Source organism: Taurulus bubalis, assembly GCF_910589615.1.
Source record: "Taurulus bubalis genome assembly, chromosome: 11".
Taxonomy (NCBI): Eukaryota; Metazoa; Chordata; class Actinopteri; order Perciformes; family Cottidae; genus Taurulus; species Taurulus bubalis.
In genome coordinates, this window is record NC_136599.1 from 1,770,551 (window position 1) to 1,791,321 (window position 20,771).

General features: G+C 45.5%; 1 protein-coding gene across 1 annotated transcript; it reads left to right on the forward strand.

The window, feature by feature from the left end:
* Positions 1–233: 233 nt before the first annotated feature.
* Positions 234–11,903, forward strand: LOC306743851 (synaptophysin-like; the record flags this gene model as incomplete). The annotated part of the gene is made up of 9 exons (XM_079226416.1): positions 234–379; positions 433–481; positions 2,971–3,036; positions 5,696–5,820; positions 6,403–6,601; positions 6,687–6,878; positions 8,037–8,252; positions 8,595–8,660; positions 10,452–11,903. 8 exons carry the CDS (start codon positions 234–236, stop codon positions 8,643–8,645), a joined length of 1,044 nt encoding a protein of 347 aa, XP_079082542.1. The 3' UTR covers positions 8,646–8,660; positions 10,452–11,903.
* Positions 11,904–20,771: the final 8,868 nt, after the last annotated feature.

The window sequence follows — 20,771 nt, forward strand, 5'->3', positions numbered from 1 at the left end:
TGAAGTCTTTATTGCTGACCTCAGATGAGTCACATTCCTCTGGTTTCTGCTCGTCATCGCAGTTTCAGAAATGTTTTACTAATATATTTGAACATATATAAACAGATATAAATATTCATATGTAACACATAATCGATAGGACTTCATATCAGTTATATTTCATTTACTATTTTACATATTTAATAACTTTTTGTGAATAATAATAAATAATTTCTGTTTCAAAATATTTAAACATGGAGTCACTCGTACACCGCGCCTTCATCCTCATCCTCATCATCAGTCGTCAGCAGCAGCGCGTCATCGCCGCGTCATCGCCTCCCACCCCGCCCCTCAGTCTCCTCTCCTCTCGACAGGCTGCACGATGGAGCTCGCGAATAAGGTACGAACATCTTCATCTTCATCACATTTCACGACTCTTCTTCATGTCCGCAGCTCGGGGTGTGTTCGTGTCGCGGGCCGGGGCCGCCCGCCGGGGGTTCATGTGAGAATGAAGCGCGTGCGTGTGAATGTGCGTGTGCGTGTCGGGCCGCATCACGACGGAGGACCTATAATATGAATACATGTATGATCATAAGCATCAGAGATCACTGCGCGAGCAGCATCTGCTCTTCATCCATGCAGTATTATTATTATTATTATCGGTACGATTGGCGTCTATGTCGTCATCGGACTGATGGAGATCATCAATATAAAAGGTTATTGATCAGGTTGCTGTCGGGGGATTAAGCCCTGAACGCTGCCTGCAGGAGACCTGCAGCAAAAACAAACGTTTCAGCTGCTGCGTGTGCGCGTGAGACACATTCCTCCTGTGCGTGTGCGTGTGTGCGTATGTGTGTGCGTGTGCGTGTGCGTGTGTGTGCGTGTAAAATGGCAGCCGGAGGAGGATTTCCTCTCAGGTCGGGACGCTGCAACTGCAGCTGCAGCTGCAGATGATGATGATGATGATGATGATGATGATGATGATGATGATGATGATGCTGTTGTTGCGGGTCTAATCGGATCTGGTTTTAAGGATCCTCATGGTCCGATCCGACCTGCTCCCGTTATTTAACCAGTAGTAACCGGTAGTAACCGGTAATAAGCTGCTTTCATCCTCAGATGTAAAATGGAGACCAACCAGTCTGTAGTATCCTGCTCCAATACTCTGAAATATTACTCGTATAAATATACTACGATAAAATATTACTGCTATACATTACTGCAATATTTTTTATAAAATATTACTGCAAAATGATTATGAAATATTACTGCTATATTCTATACAATAGTACTAAAGTACCACAAATTAATATTGCTGAAATATTGCTGCAAAAGATTACTACAATATTTATAGAAAGTATTACTACAATATATATAGAAAATATTTCTACAATATTTATAGAAAATATTACTACAATATTTATAGAAAATATTACTACAATATTTATAGAAAATATTACTACAATATTTATAGAACATATCACAACAATATGTATAGAAAGTATTACTACAATCTTTATGGAAAGTATTACTACAATCTTTATGGAAAATATTACTACATTATATATAGAAAGTATTACTACAATATTTATGGAAAATATTACTACATTATATATAGAAAGTATTACTACAATATTTATAGAAAGTATTACTACAATATTTATAGAAAGTATTACTACAATATTTATAGAAAGTATTACTACAATATTTATAGAAAGTATCACTACAATATATATATAGAAAGTATTACTACAATCTTTATGGAAAGTATTTCTACAATCTTTATCGAAAATATTACCACATTATATATAGAAAGTATTACTACAATATTTATAGAAAGTATTACTACAATATTTATAGAAAATATTACTACAATATTTATAGAAAATATCACTACAATATGTATAGAAAATATCACTCAAATATGTATAGAAAGTATTACTATAATATTTATAGAAAGTATTACTACAATATATATTGAAAATATTACTACAATATTAATTAAATTCAGATTGAACTCTATAGCACCAAATCAACAAGATTATTCCCACAAAGTATGAAGTATTACTGATATAATGTTATTTGGTTGGTACATGAACCTGCAGACAGCATTAGTTACAAAGGCCAAGATTAATAATATCATCATAATATAATCATATATTCATTCATCTTTGACTTGAGGACAGTAGAAGTAAACAGTAAAGACACAAAAGAACAACTCAGATCGTATTGTGATAATGAGACGATATTATAAAAATAATAATAATGATACTGACCACTCTCATAATACTCATTTCTTTGAATTTATTTTATTGAATATAAATGTATCCTATAATCTCTCAATAATATTATAATAACAGTGTGTGTGTATACACATATATATATATATATATATATATATATATATATAAATATATATATATATATATATATATATATATGTATATATATGTACATATATATACATATATATATATATATATATATATATATATATTGTGAAGTAGAAACAAGTAGTTTATTAGGTTGTTGTTTATTTTTTAAATAATAAATCATTGTTGTTTTGATGAAGTTAGTAACCCAGTGACAGTGTTGAACAGCCTGATATCTGAGAGGAAATATTGATCAGTTTGTTTGACCGCATTCTGTCTGTTCATCTTAATTCATAAACCGGTTAATAAACATCCTGCAGAGGAAATTGAATAATAAATCTTCATCATCATGTAGTTACCAACATTCTCTTCATCAGCGACCCCAATGACCCCAATGACCCCAACGACCCCAACGACCCCAAAGACCCCAACGACCCCAACGACGACCAACAACTTCAATGACCAACAACCAACAACCAACATTTTATGAATGAATGTATATATATATATATATATATATATATATATATATATATATATATATATATATATATATATATATATATATATATATATATATATATGAATATAAACATCTGTTATCTCGTTCTGTCTGCAGCTGGTGGCTCAAGGTCAGTTCCGGATGCTGAAGGTTCCTCTGGGCTTCATTAAGGCCTTACAATGGGTGAGTCCACTACACCACCATCACACCATCACACAATCACACCATCACACCAACACACCAACACACCATCGCACCATCACACAATCACACCAACACACCATCACACCAACACACCATCACACCAACACACAATCACACCAACACACCATCACACCAACACACCATCACACCAACACACCATCACACCAACACACCATCACACCAACACACCATCACACCAACACACCAACACACCATCACACCAACACACCATCACACCAACACACGATCACACCAACACACCAACACACCATCACACCAACACACCATCACACCAACACACAATCACACCATCACACCAACACACCAACACACCATCACACCAACACACCATCACACCAACACACAATCACACCATCACACCAACACACCATCACACCAACACACCAACACACCATCACACCAACACACCAACACACCATCACACCAACACACCATCACACCAACACACAATCACACCAACACACCATCACACCAACACACCATCACACCATCACACCATCACACCAACACACCATCACACCAACACATAATCACACCAACACACCATCACACCAACACACCAACACACCATCACACCAACACATAATCACACCAACACACCATCACACCAACACACCAACACACCATCACACCAACACATAATCACACCAACACACAATCACACCAACACACCAACACACCATCACACCAACACATAATCACACCAACACACCATCACACAATCACACCAACACACAATTACACCATCACACCAACACACCAACACACCATCGCACCAACACACAATTACACCATCACACCAACACACCAACACACCATCGCACCAACACACAATCACACCAACACACCAACACACCAACACACCATCACACCAACACACAATTACACCATCACACCAACACACCAACACACCATCGCACCAACACACAATCACACCAACACACCAACACACCATCACACCAACACACCAACACACCATCACACCAACACACCATCACACCATCACACCAACACACAATCACACCATCACACCAACACACCATCACACCAACACACCATCACACCAACACACCATCACACCAACACACAATCACACCATCACACCAACACACCATCACACCAACACACCAACGCAGCAACACACCAACACACCATCGCACCAACACACAATTACACCAACACACCGACACACCATCACACCATCACACCATCACACCATCACAGCAACACAGAAACACACCAACACACCATCGCACCAACACACAATTACACCAACACACCATCACACCAACACACAATCACACCATCACACCAACACACCATCACACCAACACACCATCACACCAACACACCATCACACCAACACACAATCACACCAACACACCATCACACCAACACACCATCACACCAACACACCATCACACCAACACACCAACACACCATCACACCAACACACCATCACACCAACACACAATCACACCAACACACCAACACACCATCACACCAACACACCAACACACCATCACACCAACACACCATCACACCAACACACAATCACACCATCACACCAACACACCATCACACCAACACACCATCACACCAACACACCATCACACCATCACACCATCACACCATCACACCAACACACCATCACACCATCACACCATCACACCAACACACAATCACACCATCACACCAACACACCAACACACCATCACACCAACACACCATCACACCATCACACCAACACACCATCACACCATCACACCATCACACCAACACACCATCACACCAACACACCATCACACAACACACCATCACACCATCACACCAACACACCATCACACCATCACACCAACACACCATCACACCATCACACCATCACACCAACACACCAACACACAATCACACCATCACACCAACACACCATCACACCATCACACCAACACACCATCACACCATCACACCATCACACCAACACACAATCACACCATCACACCATCACACCAACACACCAACACACCATCGCACCAACACACAATCACACCATCACACCATCACACCAACACACCATCACACCAACACACAATCACACCATCACACCAACACACCATCACACCAACACACCAACACACCATCACACCAACACACCAAAAAACAAGCAGTAAAGACGTGTACCCACTCTGTCCCTCCTTATTCTGACAGAAGCTAAAAGTCTCAATGTTTTTCACTAAATTTTTCCAAAACACACACACACACACACACACACACACACACACACACACACACACACACACACACACACACACACACACACACACACACACAGTGCCAAGCAGAGATTGGACAGAAAGTCTGACTGTGACCATCTGCTCCATGAGTGTTTTGTCCTCTTCTTCTGATGATGATGAAGATGAAGGCTGCAAGATACTCAAATGTAGATGTGAAGACTTCCTGTTTCTAGAGCATCTCAAACCTTCAGATGTGTAAATATTGTTTTTATGAGGCCCCAGGCCCTCATGGGCACCAGAGACTCAGAGCCTCAGAACTTAATAGATCCTTAGACCCCCCTGTTATATAATAACATTTAATAATAATATGTTGTCTCCTCCTCCAGTTCTTCGCCATCTTTGCCTTCTCCACCTGTGGCAGTTATTCTGGGATGTTCCGGATGGCGGTGGAGTGTAAGAACCGGACAGAAAGCGACCTGAGTATCGAGGTGGAGTTTGAGTATCCGTTCAGGTCAGTGCAGCACTAATCACTCTAATCAATCACTCTGATCAATCATTCTAATGACACTGATCATTAATGAATCACTCTAATCAATCAATCTAATCACTCTAATCATTAATTAATCACTCTAATCATGCTGATCACTCTAATCACTCAATCTAATCAATCTAATAAATCACACGCGTCAAAATTAAGATTCACAAATATTTCTTCATCTATTTTATTAATGTGGCTGTTTATATTTATTTATAATAATAATAATAATAAATTATTATTTTTTTTAGATTAATTTACATAAATAAATTAATCCTTTAATATTGAGACAGTGAATAAAATAAAATAATAAACAGACACCAGAAGCTAAAGAGTTCAGAATGTTAATGCTAATGTTAGCTTTAGCATTACCATGCTCAAGTTCAAGTTTAGTAATTTCTCTTTTCTAGTTTCCTTCCTACATATGTACATATGTACTTATATCAGTATTTATGTACTTCTGTACTTACGTACTTATATCAGTATTGATGTACCTTGTTGCCGTATGAAACGCCGTCAGAGCTACGTGGCTAACGTTGAGGCTCCTCCCCCTCTCAGACTCCACCAGGTGTACTTCGACGCCCCCACCTGTAAGGGCCAGGACACGGAGCGCCTCTTCCTGGTGGGCGACTACTCTTCCTCAGCAGAGTTCTTCGTCACCATCGGCGTCTTCGCCTTCCTCTATTCCACGGCGGCTCTCGGCATCTACGTCTTCTTCTACGACAAGTACAAAGAGAACAACAAGGGCCCGCTGATCGTACGTCCGCCGCCGACCTCTGACCTCCGACCACCGACCTCTGGGAGACGTGTCTCTCACTGTGTGTGTGTGTGTGTGTGTGTAGGACCTGGGGGTCACCGCCGTGTTCTCCTTCATGTGGTTGGTGAGTTCGGCTGCTTGGGCCAAAGGTCTGTCCGACGTGAAGACCGCCACCGACCCGGATCAAGTCATCACTCTGATCTCGGCCTGCGAGACCGACGGGAACAACTGCCGTGAAGTCCACGACCCGGTCATGTCCGGACTCAACACCTCCGTGGTAAGACCATGAGGACTGATGGGGTGTAATGGGATCTGGTGAGGTCTCATGGGGTCTGGTGGAGTGTAATGGGATCTGGTGAGGTCTCATGGGGTCTGGTGGAGTCTCATGGGGTCTGGTGGAGTGTAATGGGATCTGGTGAGGTCTCATGGGGTCTGATGGAGTGTAATGGGGTCTGGTGGGGTGTCATGGGGTCTGGTGAGGTGTAATGGGGTCTGGTGAAGTGTAATGGGGTCTGGTGAGGTGTAATGGGGTCTGGTGAAGTGTAATGGGGTCTGGTGAGGTGTAATGGGGTCTGATGGGGTCTGGTGTGGTCTGGTGAGGTCTCATGGGGTCTGATGGGGTCTGGTGTGGTCTGGTGAGGTCTCATGGGGTCTGATGGGGTCTGGTGTAGTCTGGTGAGGTCTCATGGGGTCTGATGGGGTCTGGTGTAGTCTGGTGAGGTCTCATGGGGTCTGATGGGGTCTGGTGTGGTCTGGTGAGGTCTCATGGGGTCTGATGGGGTCTGGTGTGGTCTGGTGAGGTCTCATGGGGTCTGATGGGGTCTGGTGTAGTCTGGTGAGGTCTCATGGGGTCTGGTGAGGTTTCATGGGGTGTGGTGGGATCTGATGGGCTCTGATGGGGTCTGAGGCGGTCTGATTAGGTCGTATGAGGTCTGGGGAGGTATGATGGGGATGTAATGGGGTCTCATTGGGTCTGGTGAGGTTTCATGGGGTCTGCTGGGGTGTAATGGGGTCTGATGGGTTCTGATGGGCCCTGATGGGCTTTGATGGGGTCTGGGTCAGTCTGATTAGGTCTCTTGAGTTTCAACGTTCTGAAACTAAACGTATTAAGACGAATCTGAGCTTCAGGACCAAATGTCATTAAATCAAACCGCACCAGGATGTGAGTCCACATGGACGACGGAGACAAAGATGTTTTTATTGATCACAGTTTATCTGATCAGACTGTCACTGGATTCAGACGCAGGTGGATTCGAACATGTGGACCTGAGGTCTGGACCAGTAGTTAGTATTTAAAGATTCAGACTTTAGTTTCACTGCTCGAGTTCAGACGTTTAACATCCGTCATCTTTAATAAGAAGTGAGTGTTTATATATATTATATATAATGTAATGATGAAATATATTATTATATTAATGCGCCTGTCCTCCTGCAGGCGTTCGGCTTCATTAACCTGATCCTGTGGGTCGGGAACCTGTGGTTCGTCTTTAAGGAGACGGGCATCATCGCCCCCTTCATGCGAGCTCCGCCTCCCCAGGAGAAACCTGCCGCGCCGGACGCTTACGGCCAGCAGGGGGCGTACGAACAAGACCCGTACGCCGGCAACCAGGGAGGCTACCAGCCCGAGTACAGCCAGCAGGGATACAACCAGGTGAGTCTAGACAGAGAGAAACACATCTATATATATATTATATATTATATTAGTTTAGAGAAAACATCTGAACTCATATCAGAATATTTTATTATATTATATTGTAAACTAAATTGGCTGATAAATACTGATTATGTAGATTTAAAAACATCTAGAAACTAATTTACCTTCTTTTATTTAATCCTCAGACGTGTAAATATTGTTTTAATCGGTTAAATAAATTGTGGCAGTCACATGACTAGGTCACATGACTAGGTCACGTGACCGGGTCACATGACTAGGTCACATGACCACACCTCTTTTCCTGTTCATGCCATGTGATTGCCGCTGTGTTTCCTGCAGGAGGCGGAGTTCGGGCAGGCGGCGCCAACCTCCTTTTCCAATCAGATGTGAACAGACAGGAAGCAGGTGAGTCAATTCATTTATTCAAGGCACTTTAAATGAGAAATTATCAATAAACCTGATCATCCCAGTTTATCAGTTCATTCTTGGGGGGTTAGGGGCTAGGAGGGGTTCAGGGTGATGCTGTGTTCACTCCAAAAGAGTTGAGAATTATTCGCGCAAGTAGATTACATCTAAAGTCAATGCACAGATGCGAATGGTTGCGAAAAAGCAAATTGTTCTTCTTTTTTCTCGCACTTTTTTCGCCATTGGTCAGGAACCTATGAGGGTTAGGGTTCCTGTTGGTCAGGAGCCTATGAAGGTTAGGGTTCCTGTTGGTCAGGAGCCTATGAGGGTTAGGGTTCCTGTAGGTCAAGAGCCTATGAGGGTTAGGGTTCCTGTTGGTCAAGAACCTATGAGGGTTAGGGTTCCTGTTGGTCAAGAACCTATGAGGGTTAGGGTTCCTGTTGGTCAGGAGCCTATGAGGGTTAGGGTTCCTGTTGGTCAAGAACCTATGAGGGTTAGGGTTCCTGTTAGTCAAGAACCTATGAGGGTTAGGGTTCCTGTTAGTCAAGAACCTATGAGGGTTAGGGTTCCTGTTGGTCAGGAGCCTATGAGGGTTAGGGTTCCTGTTAGTCAGGAGCCTATGAGGGTTATGGTTCCTGTAGGTCAAGAGCCTATGAGGGTTAGGGTTCCTGTTGGTCAAGAACCTATGAGGGTTAGGGTTCCTGTTGGTCAGGAGCCTATGAGGGTTAGGGTTCCTGTTGGTCAAGAACCTATGAGGGTTAGGGTTCCTGTTAGTCAAGAACCTATGAGGGTTAGGGTTCCTGTTAGTCAAGAACCTATGAGGGTTAGGGTTCCTGTTGGTCAGGAGCCTATGAGGGTTAGGGTTCCTGTTGGTCAAGAACCTATGAGGGTTAGGGTTCCTGTTGGTCAAGAGCCTATGAGGGTTAGGGTTCCTGTTGGTCAGTAGCCTATGAGGGTTTGGGTTCCTGTAGGTCAAGAGCCTATGAGGGTTAGGGTTCCTGTTGGTCAAGAACCTATGAGGGTTAGGGTTCCTGTTGGTCAGGAGCCTATGAGGGTTAGGGTAGCTGTTGGTCAAGAACCTATGAGGGTTAGGGTTCCTGTTGGTCAAGAACCTATGAGGGTTAGGGTTCCTGTTGGTCAAGAACCTATGAGGGTTAGGGTTCCTGTTGGTCAAGAACCTATGAGGGTTAGGGTTCCTGTTAGTCAAGAACCTACGAGGGTTAGGGTTCCTGTTAGTCAAGAACCTATGAGGGTTAGGGTTCCTGTTGGTCAGGAGCCTATGAGGGTTAGGGTTCCTGTTGGTCAGGAGCCTATGAGGGTTTGGGTTCCTGTAGGTCAAGAGCCTATGAGGGTTTGGGTTCCTGTAGGTCAAGAGCCTATGAGGGTTAGGGTTCCTGTTGGTCAGGAACCCTAACCCTTATAGGTTCTTGTTGGTCAGGAACCTATGAGGGTTAGGGTTCCTGTTGGTCAGGAGCCTATGAGGGTTAGGGTTCCTGTTGGTCAGGAGCCTATGAGGGTTTGGGTTCCTGTAGGTCAAGAGCCTATGAGGGTTAGGGTTCCTGTTGGTCAGGAACCCCAACCCTTATAGGTTCTTGTTGGTCAGGAACCTATGAGGGTTAGGGTTCGTGACAAAACGTTCCATTCGCTACAAAACGTTCCATTTGTCACATTATCGTATATTTTCATCTTTTTTCTGTCGAAACTAGATATTTTTCATCACAGTTTTTGTTGATGAAACCATCAGCGATATTTGTATTATTGTTATATTTTTGTTTTTGTTTCCTTTTACAGGAAACGCCGGAGTGAACCGCCAGTGGGTCGCCTGCAACCTACCCACAATGCAACACTCCTGTCTGCAGAGTGAATGGGGGAGGGAGGGGAGGTAGATGTCCTCGATAATGAATTAATGCGTTATTCATATTAAAGAACATAACCTGTGGACAGAATGTGTTTGTGTTGTAAAGATATCACTTTGAACAGATTATATAGACTCAACTGTTTCTTCATGTTTCCTCTTGAACCCAAGGATCTGCCCCGCCCCCTCGTTGTATGCCCCGCCCCCCCAGGATCAACGCCGGCCAATCATGAAGCTGTTCAGACCGGGTTCACGAATCAGACAACCAAATGAATCAAACTGGATCAAACTGGATCCCGCGTCCGCCGACATCCCCTCCCAGCTGTTCGCCGTTTGTCTTGCTGCATGTAAATATCGACACAGGAAGTGATGTCACAGCGGAGACGCGGTGAACCCGGTCTTGACTGCAGCTTCATGGGTGACTGGATCCAAAATGGCTCCCGGTCGTTACAGTTTTGCACTGTTTTGTGTGTCTGTTATCTGCTGCAGCGACCGAGGAGGAGAGCCGGCCGCTCCGACGTCCGAATAATTAATAATCAATAAGAAACAAGAAACACAGCGTTCAGCTTCATAAACGGACCCAAAACCTTCAAACGTCACAAATAAAACGACGAGGACTCGATTAGAAACTAGAACTTCTATGAACAACTAATACAAGGACTAGTTTCTGATCTGTTTGGTGAATTTAAACGAATCCGTTAAAGTTTCAGAGGAATTCCTTCGTTAAAATCTCCAAACGTTTGTGTTTCATTCCCGGTCTTCTCCTCGGCTCTCAGCCAATCAGCAGCACCGTGAGCTGGTTTTATTGTAAAAGTGTTTCTGGAAAGTTTCTCGGTCTGAAAACAAACTTGATTCTTCTTCTTCTTCTTCTTCTTCTTCTTCTTCTTCTTCTTCTTCTTCTTCTTCTTCTTCTTCTTCTTCTTCTTCGCTGGTTTTGTTTGTTTGTTGGGAAAGTGAAGCAGTTCTTCCTCCGCATGATGACGTGTTTCCTGCTTGTGTTGTTCAGTAACTGATGATCAGTGTGATTCTACTTCCTGTTCTCCTGTGTGTGTGTGTGTGTGTGTGTGTGTGTGTGTGTGTGTGTGTCAATACTTCTTTTATTTTCTAATTTCCTCCTTCCACATTTTAAACTCCTCTTTTCTCTTCTTTCTCATCTTCAAAATCATTCGTCCTTAATCTCCTCCTCCTCCTCCCTATCCTCCTCCTCCTCCTCTATCTGTGATGTAACTTCCTGTGTAATGATATTCTAATCAACATCAGTATCCATGGCGACGGTGTTGACAGTGACAATGATGTGTGTAAGTTGTTGCTATGGAGACACCCCCCTCCCCCCACCCTCCCCCGCTGTGTTTATTCAATGGAAAGTTTCAATAAACTACAAAGTCTGAGTCCGTTAATGAGTGAACTGATGAATCAATTTATTAATATGTGCTGACCAACGTAAAGAAGACGTTCCACAGTGTTGACCAACGTAAAGAGGAGGTTCCACAGCGTTGACCAAAGTAAAGAGGAGGTTCCACAGTGTTGACCTACGTATAGAGGAGGTTCCACAGTGTTGACCTACGTATAGAGGAGGTTCCACAGCGTTGACCTGTGTAAAGAGGAGGTTCCACAGCGTTGACCAAAGTAAAGAGGAGGTTCCACAGTGTTGACCCAAGAAAAGAGGAGGTTCCACAGTGTTGACCCAAGAAAAGAGGAGGTTCCACAGTGTTGACCCAAGAAAAGAGGAGGTTCCACAGTGTTGACCTACGTATAGAGGAGGTTCCACAGCGTTGACCTGTGTAAAGAGGAGGTTCCACAGCGTTGACCAAAGTAAAGAGGAGGTTCCACAGTGTTGACCCAAGAAAAGAGGAGGTTCCACAGTGTTGACCTACGTATAGAGGAGGTTCCACAGTGTTGACCTACGTATAGAGGAGGTTCCACAGTGTTGACCTACGTATAGAGGAGGTTCCACAGCGTTGACCCAAGAAAAGAGGAGGTTCCACAGTGTTGACCCACGTAAAGAGGAGGTTCCACAGTGTTGACCCAAGAAAAGAGGAGGTTCCACAGTGTTGACCCAAGAAAAGAGGAGGTTCCACAGCGTTGACCAAAGTAAAGAGGAGGTTCCACAGTGTTGACCAACATAAAGAGGAGGTTCCAGTGTTGACCCAAGAAAAGAGGAGGTTCCACAGTGTTAACCCACGTAAAGAGGAGGTTCCACAGTGTTGACCCAAGAAAAGAGGAGGTTCCACAGTGTTGACCCACATAAAGAGGAGGTTCCACAGTGTTGACCCAAGAAAAGAGGAGGTTCCACAGTGTTGACCCACGTAAAGAGGAGGTTCCACAGTGTTGACCCACGTAAAGAGGAGGTTCCACATTGTTGACCCAAGAAAAGAGGAGGTTCCACAGCATTGACCAACATAAAGAGGAGGTTCCACACTGTTGACCCAAGAAAAGAGGAGGTTCCACAGCATTGACCAACATAAAGAGGAGGTTCCACATTGTTGACCCAAGAAAAGAGGAGGTTCCACAGCATTGACCAACATAAAGAGGAGGTTCCACAGCATTGACCAACATAAAGAGGAGGCTCCACAGTGTTGACCCAAGAAAAGAGGAGGTTCCACAGTGTTGACCCACGTAAAGAGGAGGCTCCACAGTGTTGACCCAAGAAGAGAGGAGGTTCCACAGTGTTGACCCACATGAAGAGGAGGTTCCACAGTGTTGACCCATGTAAAGAGGAGGTTCCACAGTGTTGACCTAAGAAAAGAGGAGGTTCCACAGCGTTGACCAATGTATAGAGGAGGTTCCACAGTGTTGACCCACGGAAAGAGGAGGTTCCACAGTGTTGACCCACGTAAAGAGGAGGTTCCACAGTGTTGACCCACGGAAAGAGGAGGTTCCACAGTGTTGACCCACGTAAAGAGGAGGTTCCACAGTGTTGACCCACGTAAAGAGGAGGTTCCACAGCATTGACCAACATAAAGAGGAGGTTCCACAGCGTTGACCCAAGAAAAGAGGAGGTTCCACAGCATTGACCAACATAAAGAGGAGGTTCCACAGTGTTGACCAACATAAAGAGGAGGTTCCACAGTGTTGACCAATGTATAGAGGAGGTTCCACAGTGTTGACCTAAGAAAAGAGGAGGTTCCACAGTGTTGACCCACGTAAAGAGGAGGTTCCACAGTGTTGACCCACGTAAAGAGGAGGTTCCACAGTGTTGACCTAAGAAAAGAGGAGGTTCCACAGCGTTGACCAAAGTAAAGAGGAGGTTCCACAGCGTTGACCAAAGTAAAGAGGAGGTTCCACAGTGTTGACCCAAGAAAAGAGGAGGTTCCACAGTGTTGACCCAAGAAAAGAGGAGTTTCCACAGTGTTGACCCAAGAAAAGAGGAGGTTCCACAGTGTTGACCTACGTATAGAGGAGGTTCCACAGTGTTGACCTACGTATAGAGGAGGTTCCACAGTGTTGACCTACGTATAGAGGAGGTTCCACAGCGTTGACCTGTGTAAAGAGGAGGTTCCACAGCGTTGACCAAAGTAAAGAGGAGGTTCCACAGTGTTGACCCAAGAAAAGAGGAGGTTCCACAGTGTTGACCTACGTATAGAGGAGGTTCCACAGTGTTGACCTACGTATAGAGGAGGTTCCACAGTGTTGACCTACGTATAGAGGAGGTTCCACAGCGTTGACCCAAGAAAAGAGGAGGTTCCACAGTGTTGACCCACATAAAGAGGAGGTTCCACAGCGTTGACCAAAGTAAAGAGGAGGTTCCACAGTGTTGACCCAAGAAAAGAGGAGGTTCCACAGTGTTGACCTACGTATAGAGGAGGTTCCACAGTGTTGACCTACGTATAGAGGAGGTTCCACAGTGTTGACCTACGTATAGAGGAGGTTCCACAGCGTTGACCCAAGAAAAGAGGAGGTTCCACAGTGTTGACCCACGTAAAGAGGAGGTTCCACAGCGTTGACCAAAGTAAAGAGGAGGTTCCACAGTGTTGACCAACATAAAGAGGAGGTTCCAGTGTTGACCCAAGAAAAGAGGAGGTTCCACAGTGTTAACCCACGTAAAGAGGAGGTTCCACAGTGTTGACCCAAGAAAAGAGGAGGTTCCACAGTGTTGACCCACATAAAGAGGAGGTTCCACAGTGTTGACCCAAGAAAAGAGGAGGTTCCACAGTGTTGACCCACGTAAAGAGGAGGTTCCACAGTGTTGACCCACGTAAAGAGGAGGTTCCACATTGTTGACCCAAGAAAAGAGGAGGTTCCACAGCATTGACCAACATAAAGAGGAGGTTCCACACTGTTGACCCAAGAAAAGAGGAGGTTCCACAGCATTGACCAACATAAAGAGGAGGTTCCACAGCATTGACCAACATAAAGAGGAGGCTCCACAGTGTTGACCCAAGAAAAGAGGAGGTTCCACAGTGTTGACCCACGTAAAGAGGAGGTTCCACAGTGTTGACCCAAGAAGAGAGGAGGTTCCACAGTGTTGACCCACATAAAGAGGAGGTTCCACAGTGTTGACCCATGTAAAGAGGAGGTTCCACAGTGTTGACCTAAGAAAAGAGGAGGTTCCACAGCGTTGACCAATGTATAGAGGAGGTTCCACAGTGTTGACCCACGGAAAGAGGAGGTTCCACAGTGTTGACCCACGTAAAGAGGAGGTTCCACAGTGTTGACCCACGGAAAGAGGAGGTTCCACAGTGTTGACCTAAGAAAAGAGGAGGTTCCACAGCGTTGACCCACGTAAAGAGGAGGTTCCACAGTGTTGACCCACGGAAAGAGGAGGTTCCACAGTGTTGACCCACGTAAAGAGGAGGTTCCACAGTGTTGACCCACGTAAAGAGGAGGTTCCACAGCATTGACCAACATAAAGAGGAGGTTCCACAGCGTTGACCCAAGAAAAGAGGAGGTTCCACAGCATTGACCAACATAAAGAGGAGGTTCCACAGTGTTGACCAACATAAAGAGGAGGTTCCACAGTGTTGACCAATGTATAGAGGAGGTTCCACAGTGTTGACCTAAGAAAAGAGGAGGTTCCACAGTGTTGACCCACGTAAAGAGGAGGTTCCACAGTGTTGACCTAAGAAAAGAGGAGGTTCCACAGCGTTGACCCACGTAAAGAGGAGGTTCCACAGCATTGACCAACATAAAGAGGAGGTTCCACAGTGTTGACCTAAGAAAAGAGGAGGTTCCACAGCGTTGACCCACGTAAAGAGGAGGTTCCACAGCATTGACCAACATAAAGAGGAGGTTCCACAGCATTGACCAATGTATAGAGGAGGTTCCACAGTGTTGACCCAAGAAAAGAGGAGGTTCCACAGTGTTGACCTAAGAAAAGAGGAGGTTCCACAGCATTGACCAACATAAAGAGGAGGTTCCACAGCATTGACCAACATAAAGAGGAGGTTCCACACTGTTGACCCAAGAAAAGAGGAGGTTCCACAGCATTGACCAACATAAAGAGGAGGTTCCACATTGTTGACCCAAGAAAAGAGGAGGTTCCACAGCATTGACCAACATAAAGAGGAGGTTCCACAGCATTGACCAACATAAAGAGGAGGCTCCACAGTGTTGACCCAAGAAAAGAGGAGGTTCCACAGTGTTGACCCACGTAAAGAGGAGGCTCCACAGTGTTGACCCAAGAAGAGAGGAGGTTCCACAGTGTTGACCCACATAAAGAGGAGGTTCCACAGTGTTGACCCATGTAAAGAGGAGGTTCCACAGTGTTGACCTAAGAAAAGAGGAGGTTCCACAGCGTTGACCAATGTATAGAGGAGGTTCCACAGTGTTGACCCACGGAAAGAGGAGGTTCCACAGTGTTGACCCACGTAAAGAGGAGGTTCCACAGTGTTGACCCACGGAAAGAGGAGGTTCCACAGTGTTGACCCACGTAAAGAGGAGGTTCCACAGTGTTGACCCACGTAAAGAGGAGGTTCCACAGCGTTGACCCAAGAAAAGAGGAGGTTCCACAGCATTGACCAACATAAAGAGGAGGTTCCACAGTGTTGACCAACATAAAGAGGAGGTTCCACAGTGTTGACCAATGTATAGAGGAGGTTCCACAGTGTTGACCTAAGAAAAGAGGAGGTTCCACAGTGTTGACCCACGTAAAGAGGAGGTTCCACAGTGTTGACCCACGTAAAGAGGAGGTTCCACAGTGTTGACCTAAGAAAAGAGGAGGTTCCACAGCGTTGACCAAAGTAAAGAGGAGGTTCCACAGCGTTGACCAAAGTAAAGAGGAGGTTCCACAGCGTTGACCAAAGTAAAGAGGAGGTTCCACAGTGTTGACCCAAGAAAAGAGGAGGTTCCACAGTGTTGACCCAAGAAAAGAGGAGGTTCCACAGTGTTGACCCAAGAAAAGAGGAGGTTCCACAGTGTTGACCTACGTATAGAGGAGGTTCCACAGTGTTGACCTACGTATAGAGGAGGTTCCACAGCGTTGACCTGTGTAAAGAGGAGGTTCCACAGCGTTGACCAAAGTAAAGAGGAGGTTCCACAGTGTTGACCCAAGAAAAGAGGAGGTTCCACCGTGTTGACCTACGTATAGAGGAGGTTCCACAGTGTTGACCTACGTATAGAGGAGGTTCCACAGTGTTGACCTACGTATAGAGGAGGTTCCACAGCGTTGACCCAAGAAAAGAGGAGGTTCCACAGTGTTGACCCACGTAAAGAGGAGGTTCCACAGTGTTGACCCAAGAAAAGAGGAGGTTCCACAGTGTTGACCCACGTAAAGAGGAGGTTCCACAGTGTTGACCCAAGAAAAGAGGAGGTTCCACAGCGTTGACCAAAGTAAAGAGGAGGTTCCACAGTGTTGACCAACATAAAGAGGAGGTTCCAGTGTTGACCCAAGAAAAGAGGAGGTTCCACAGTGTTAACCCACGTAAAGAGGAGGTTCCACAGTGTTGACCCAAGAAAAGAGGAGGTTCCACAGTGTTGACCCACATAAAGAGGAGGTTCCACAGTGTTGACCCACGTAAAGAGGAGGTTCCACAGTGTTGACCCACGTAAAGAGGAGGTTCCACATTGTTGACCCAAGAAAAGAGGAGGTTCCACAGCATTGACCAACATAAAGAGGAGGTTCCACACTGTTGACCCAAGAAAAGAGGAGGTTCCACAGCATTGACCAACATAAAGAGGAGGTTCCACAGCATTGACCAACATAAAGAGGAGGCTCCACAGTGTTGACCCAAGAAAAGAGGAGGTTCCACAGTGTTGACCCACGTAAAGAGGAGGCTCCACAGTGTTGACCCAAGAAGAGAGGAGGTTCCACAGTGTTGACCCACATAAAGAGGAGGTTCCACAGTGTTGACCCATGTAAAGAGGAGGTTCCACAGTGTTGACCTAAGAAAAGAGGAGGTTCCACAGCGTTGACCAATGTATAGAGGAGGTTCCACAGTGTTGACCCACGGAAAGAGGAGGTTCCACAGTGTTGACCCACGTAAAGAGGAGGTTCCACAGTGTTGACCCACGGAAAGAGGAGGTTCCACAGTGTTGACCTAAGAAAAGAGGAGGTTCCACAGCGTTGACCCACGTAAAGAGGAGGTTCCACAGTGTTGACCCACGGAAAGAGGAGGTTCCACAGTGTTGACCCACGTAAAGAGGAGGTTCCACAGCATTGACCAACATAAAGAGGAGGTTCCACAGCGTTGACCCAAGAAAAGAGGAGGTTCCACAGCATTGACCAACATAAAGAGGAGGTTCCACAGTGTTGACCAACATAAAGAGGAGGTTCCACAGTGTTGACCAATGTATAGAGGAGGTTCCACAGTGTTGACCTAAGAAAAGAGGAGGTTCCACAGTGTTGACCCACGTAAAGAGGAGGTTCCACAGTGTTGACCCACGTAAAGAGGAGGTTCCACAGTGTTGACCTAAGAAAAGAGGAGGTTCCACAGCGTTGACCCACGTAAAGAGGAGGTTCCACAGCATTGACCAACATAAAGAGGAGGTTCCACAGTGTTGACCTAAGAAAAGAGGAGGTTCCACAGCGTTGACCCACGTAAAGAGGAGGTTCCACAGCATTGACCAACATAAAGAGGAGGTTCCACAGCATTGACCAATGTATAGAGGAGGTTCCACAGTGTTGACCCAAGAAAAGAGGAGGTTCCACAGTGTTGACCTAAGAAAAGAGGAGGTTCCACAGCATTGACCAACATAAAGAGGAGGTTCCACAGCATTGACCAACATAAAGAGGAGGTTCCACAGTGTTGACCCAAGAAAAGAGGAGGTTCCACAGTGTTGACCCACGTAAAGAGGAGGCTCCACAGTGTTGACCCAAGAAGAGAGGAGGTTCCACAGTGTTGACCCACATAAAGAGGAGGTTCCACAGTGTTGACCCATGTAAAGAGGAGGTTCCACAGTGTTGACCTAAGAAAAGAGGAGGTTCCACAGCGTTGACCAATGTATAGAGGAGGTTCCACAGTGTTGACCCACGGAAAGAGGAGGTTCCACAGTGTTGACCCACGTAAAGAGGAGGTTCCACAGTGTTGACCCACGGAAAGAGGAGGTTCCACAGTGTTGACCCACGTAAAGAGGAGGTTCCACAGTGTTGACCCACGTAAAGAGGAGGTTCCACAGCGTTGACCCAAGAAAAGAGGAGGTTCCACAGCATTGACCAACATAAAGAGGAGGTTCCACAGTGTTGACCAACATAAAGAGGAGGTTCCACAGTGTTGACCAATGTATAGAGGAGGTTCCACAGTGTTGACCTAAGAAAAGAGGAGGTTCCACAGTGTTGACCCACGTAAAGAGGAGGTTCCACAGTGTTGACCCACGTAAAGAGGAGGTTCCACAGTGTTGACCTAAGAAAAGAGGAGGTTCCACAGCGTTGACCAAAGTAAAGAGGAGGTTCCACAGCGTTGACCAAAGTAAAGAGGAGGTTCCACAGCGTTGACCAAAGTAAAGAGGAGGTTCCACAGTGTTGACCCAAGAAAAGAGGAGGTTCCACAGTGTTGACCCAAGAAAAGAGGAGGTTCCACAGTGTTGACCCAAGAAAAGAGGAGGTTCCACAGTGTTGACCTACGTATAGAGGAGGTTCCACAGTGTTGACCTACGTATAGAGGAGGTTCCACAGCGTTGACCTGTGTAAAGAGGAGGTTCCACAGCGTTGACCAAAGTAAAGAGGAGGTTCCACAGTGTTGACCCAAGAAAAGAGGAGGTTCCACAGTGTTGACCTACGTATAGAGGAGGTTCCACAGTGTTGACCTACGTATAGAGGAGGTTCCACAGTGTTGACCTACGTATAGAGGAGGTTCCACAGCGTTGACCCAAGAAAAGAGGAGGTTCCACAGTGTTGACCCACGTAAAGAGGAGGTTCCACAGTGTTGACCCAAGAAAAGAGGAGGTTCCACAGTGTTGACCCACGTAAAGAGGAGGTTCCACAGTGTTGACCCAAGAAAAGAGGAGGTTCCACAGCGTTGACCAAAGTAAAGAGGAGGTTCCACAGTGTTGACCAACATAAAGAGGAGGTTCCAGTGTTGACCCAAGAAAAGAGGAGGTTCCACAGTGTTAACCCACGTAAAGAGGAGGTTCCACAGTGTTGACCCAAGAAAAGAGGAGGTTCCACAGTGTTGACCCACATAAAGAGGAGGTTCCACAGTGTTGACCCACGTAAAGAGGAGGTTCCACAGTGTTGACCCACGTAAAGAGGAGGTTCCACATTGTTGACCCAAGAAAAGAGGAGGTTCCACAGCATTGACCAACATAAAGAGGAGGTTCCACACTGTTGACCCAAGAAAAGAGGAGGTTCCACAGCATTGACCAACATAAAGAGGAGGTTCCACAGCATTGACCAACATAAAGAGGAGGCTCCACAGTGTTGACCCAAGAAAAGAGGAGGTTCCACAGTGTTGACCCACGTAAAGAGGAGGCTCCACAGTGTTGACCCAAGAAAAGAGGAGGTTCCACAGTGTTGACCCACATAAAGAGGAGGTTCCACAGTGTTGACCCATGTAAAGAGGAGGTTCCACAGTGTTGACCTAAGAAAAGAGGAGGTTCCACAGCGTTGACCAATGTAAAGAGGAGGTTCCACAGTGTTGACCCACGGAAAGAGGAGGTTCCACAGTGTTGACCCACGTAAAGAGGAGGTTCCACAGTGTTGACCCACGGAAAGAGGAGGTTCCACAGTGTTGACCTAAGAAAAGAGGAGGTTCCACAGCGTTGACCCACGTAAAGAGGAGGTTCCACAGTGTTGACCCACGGAAAGAGGAGGTTCCACAGTGTTGACCCACGTAAAGAGGAGGTTCCACAGCATTGACCAACATAAAGAGGAGGTTCCACAG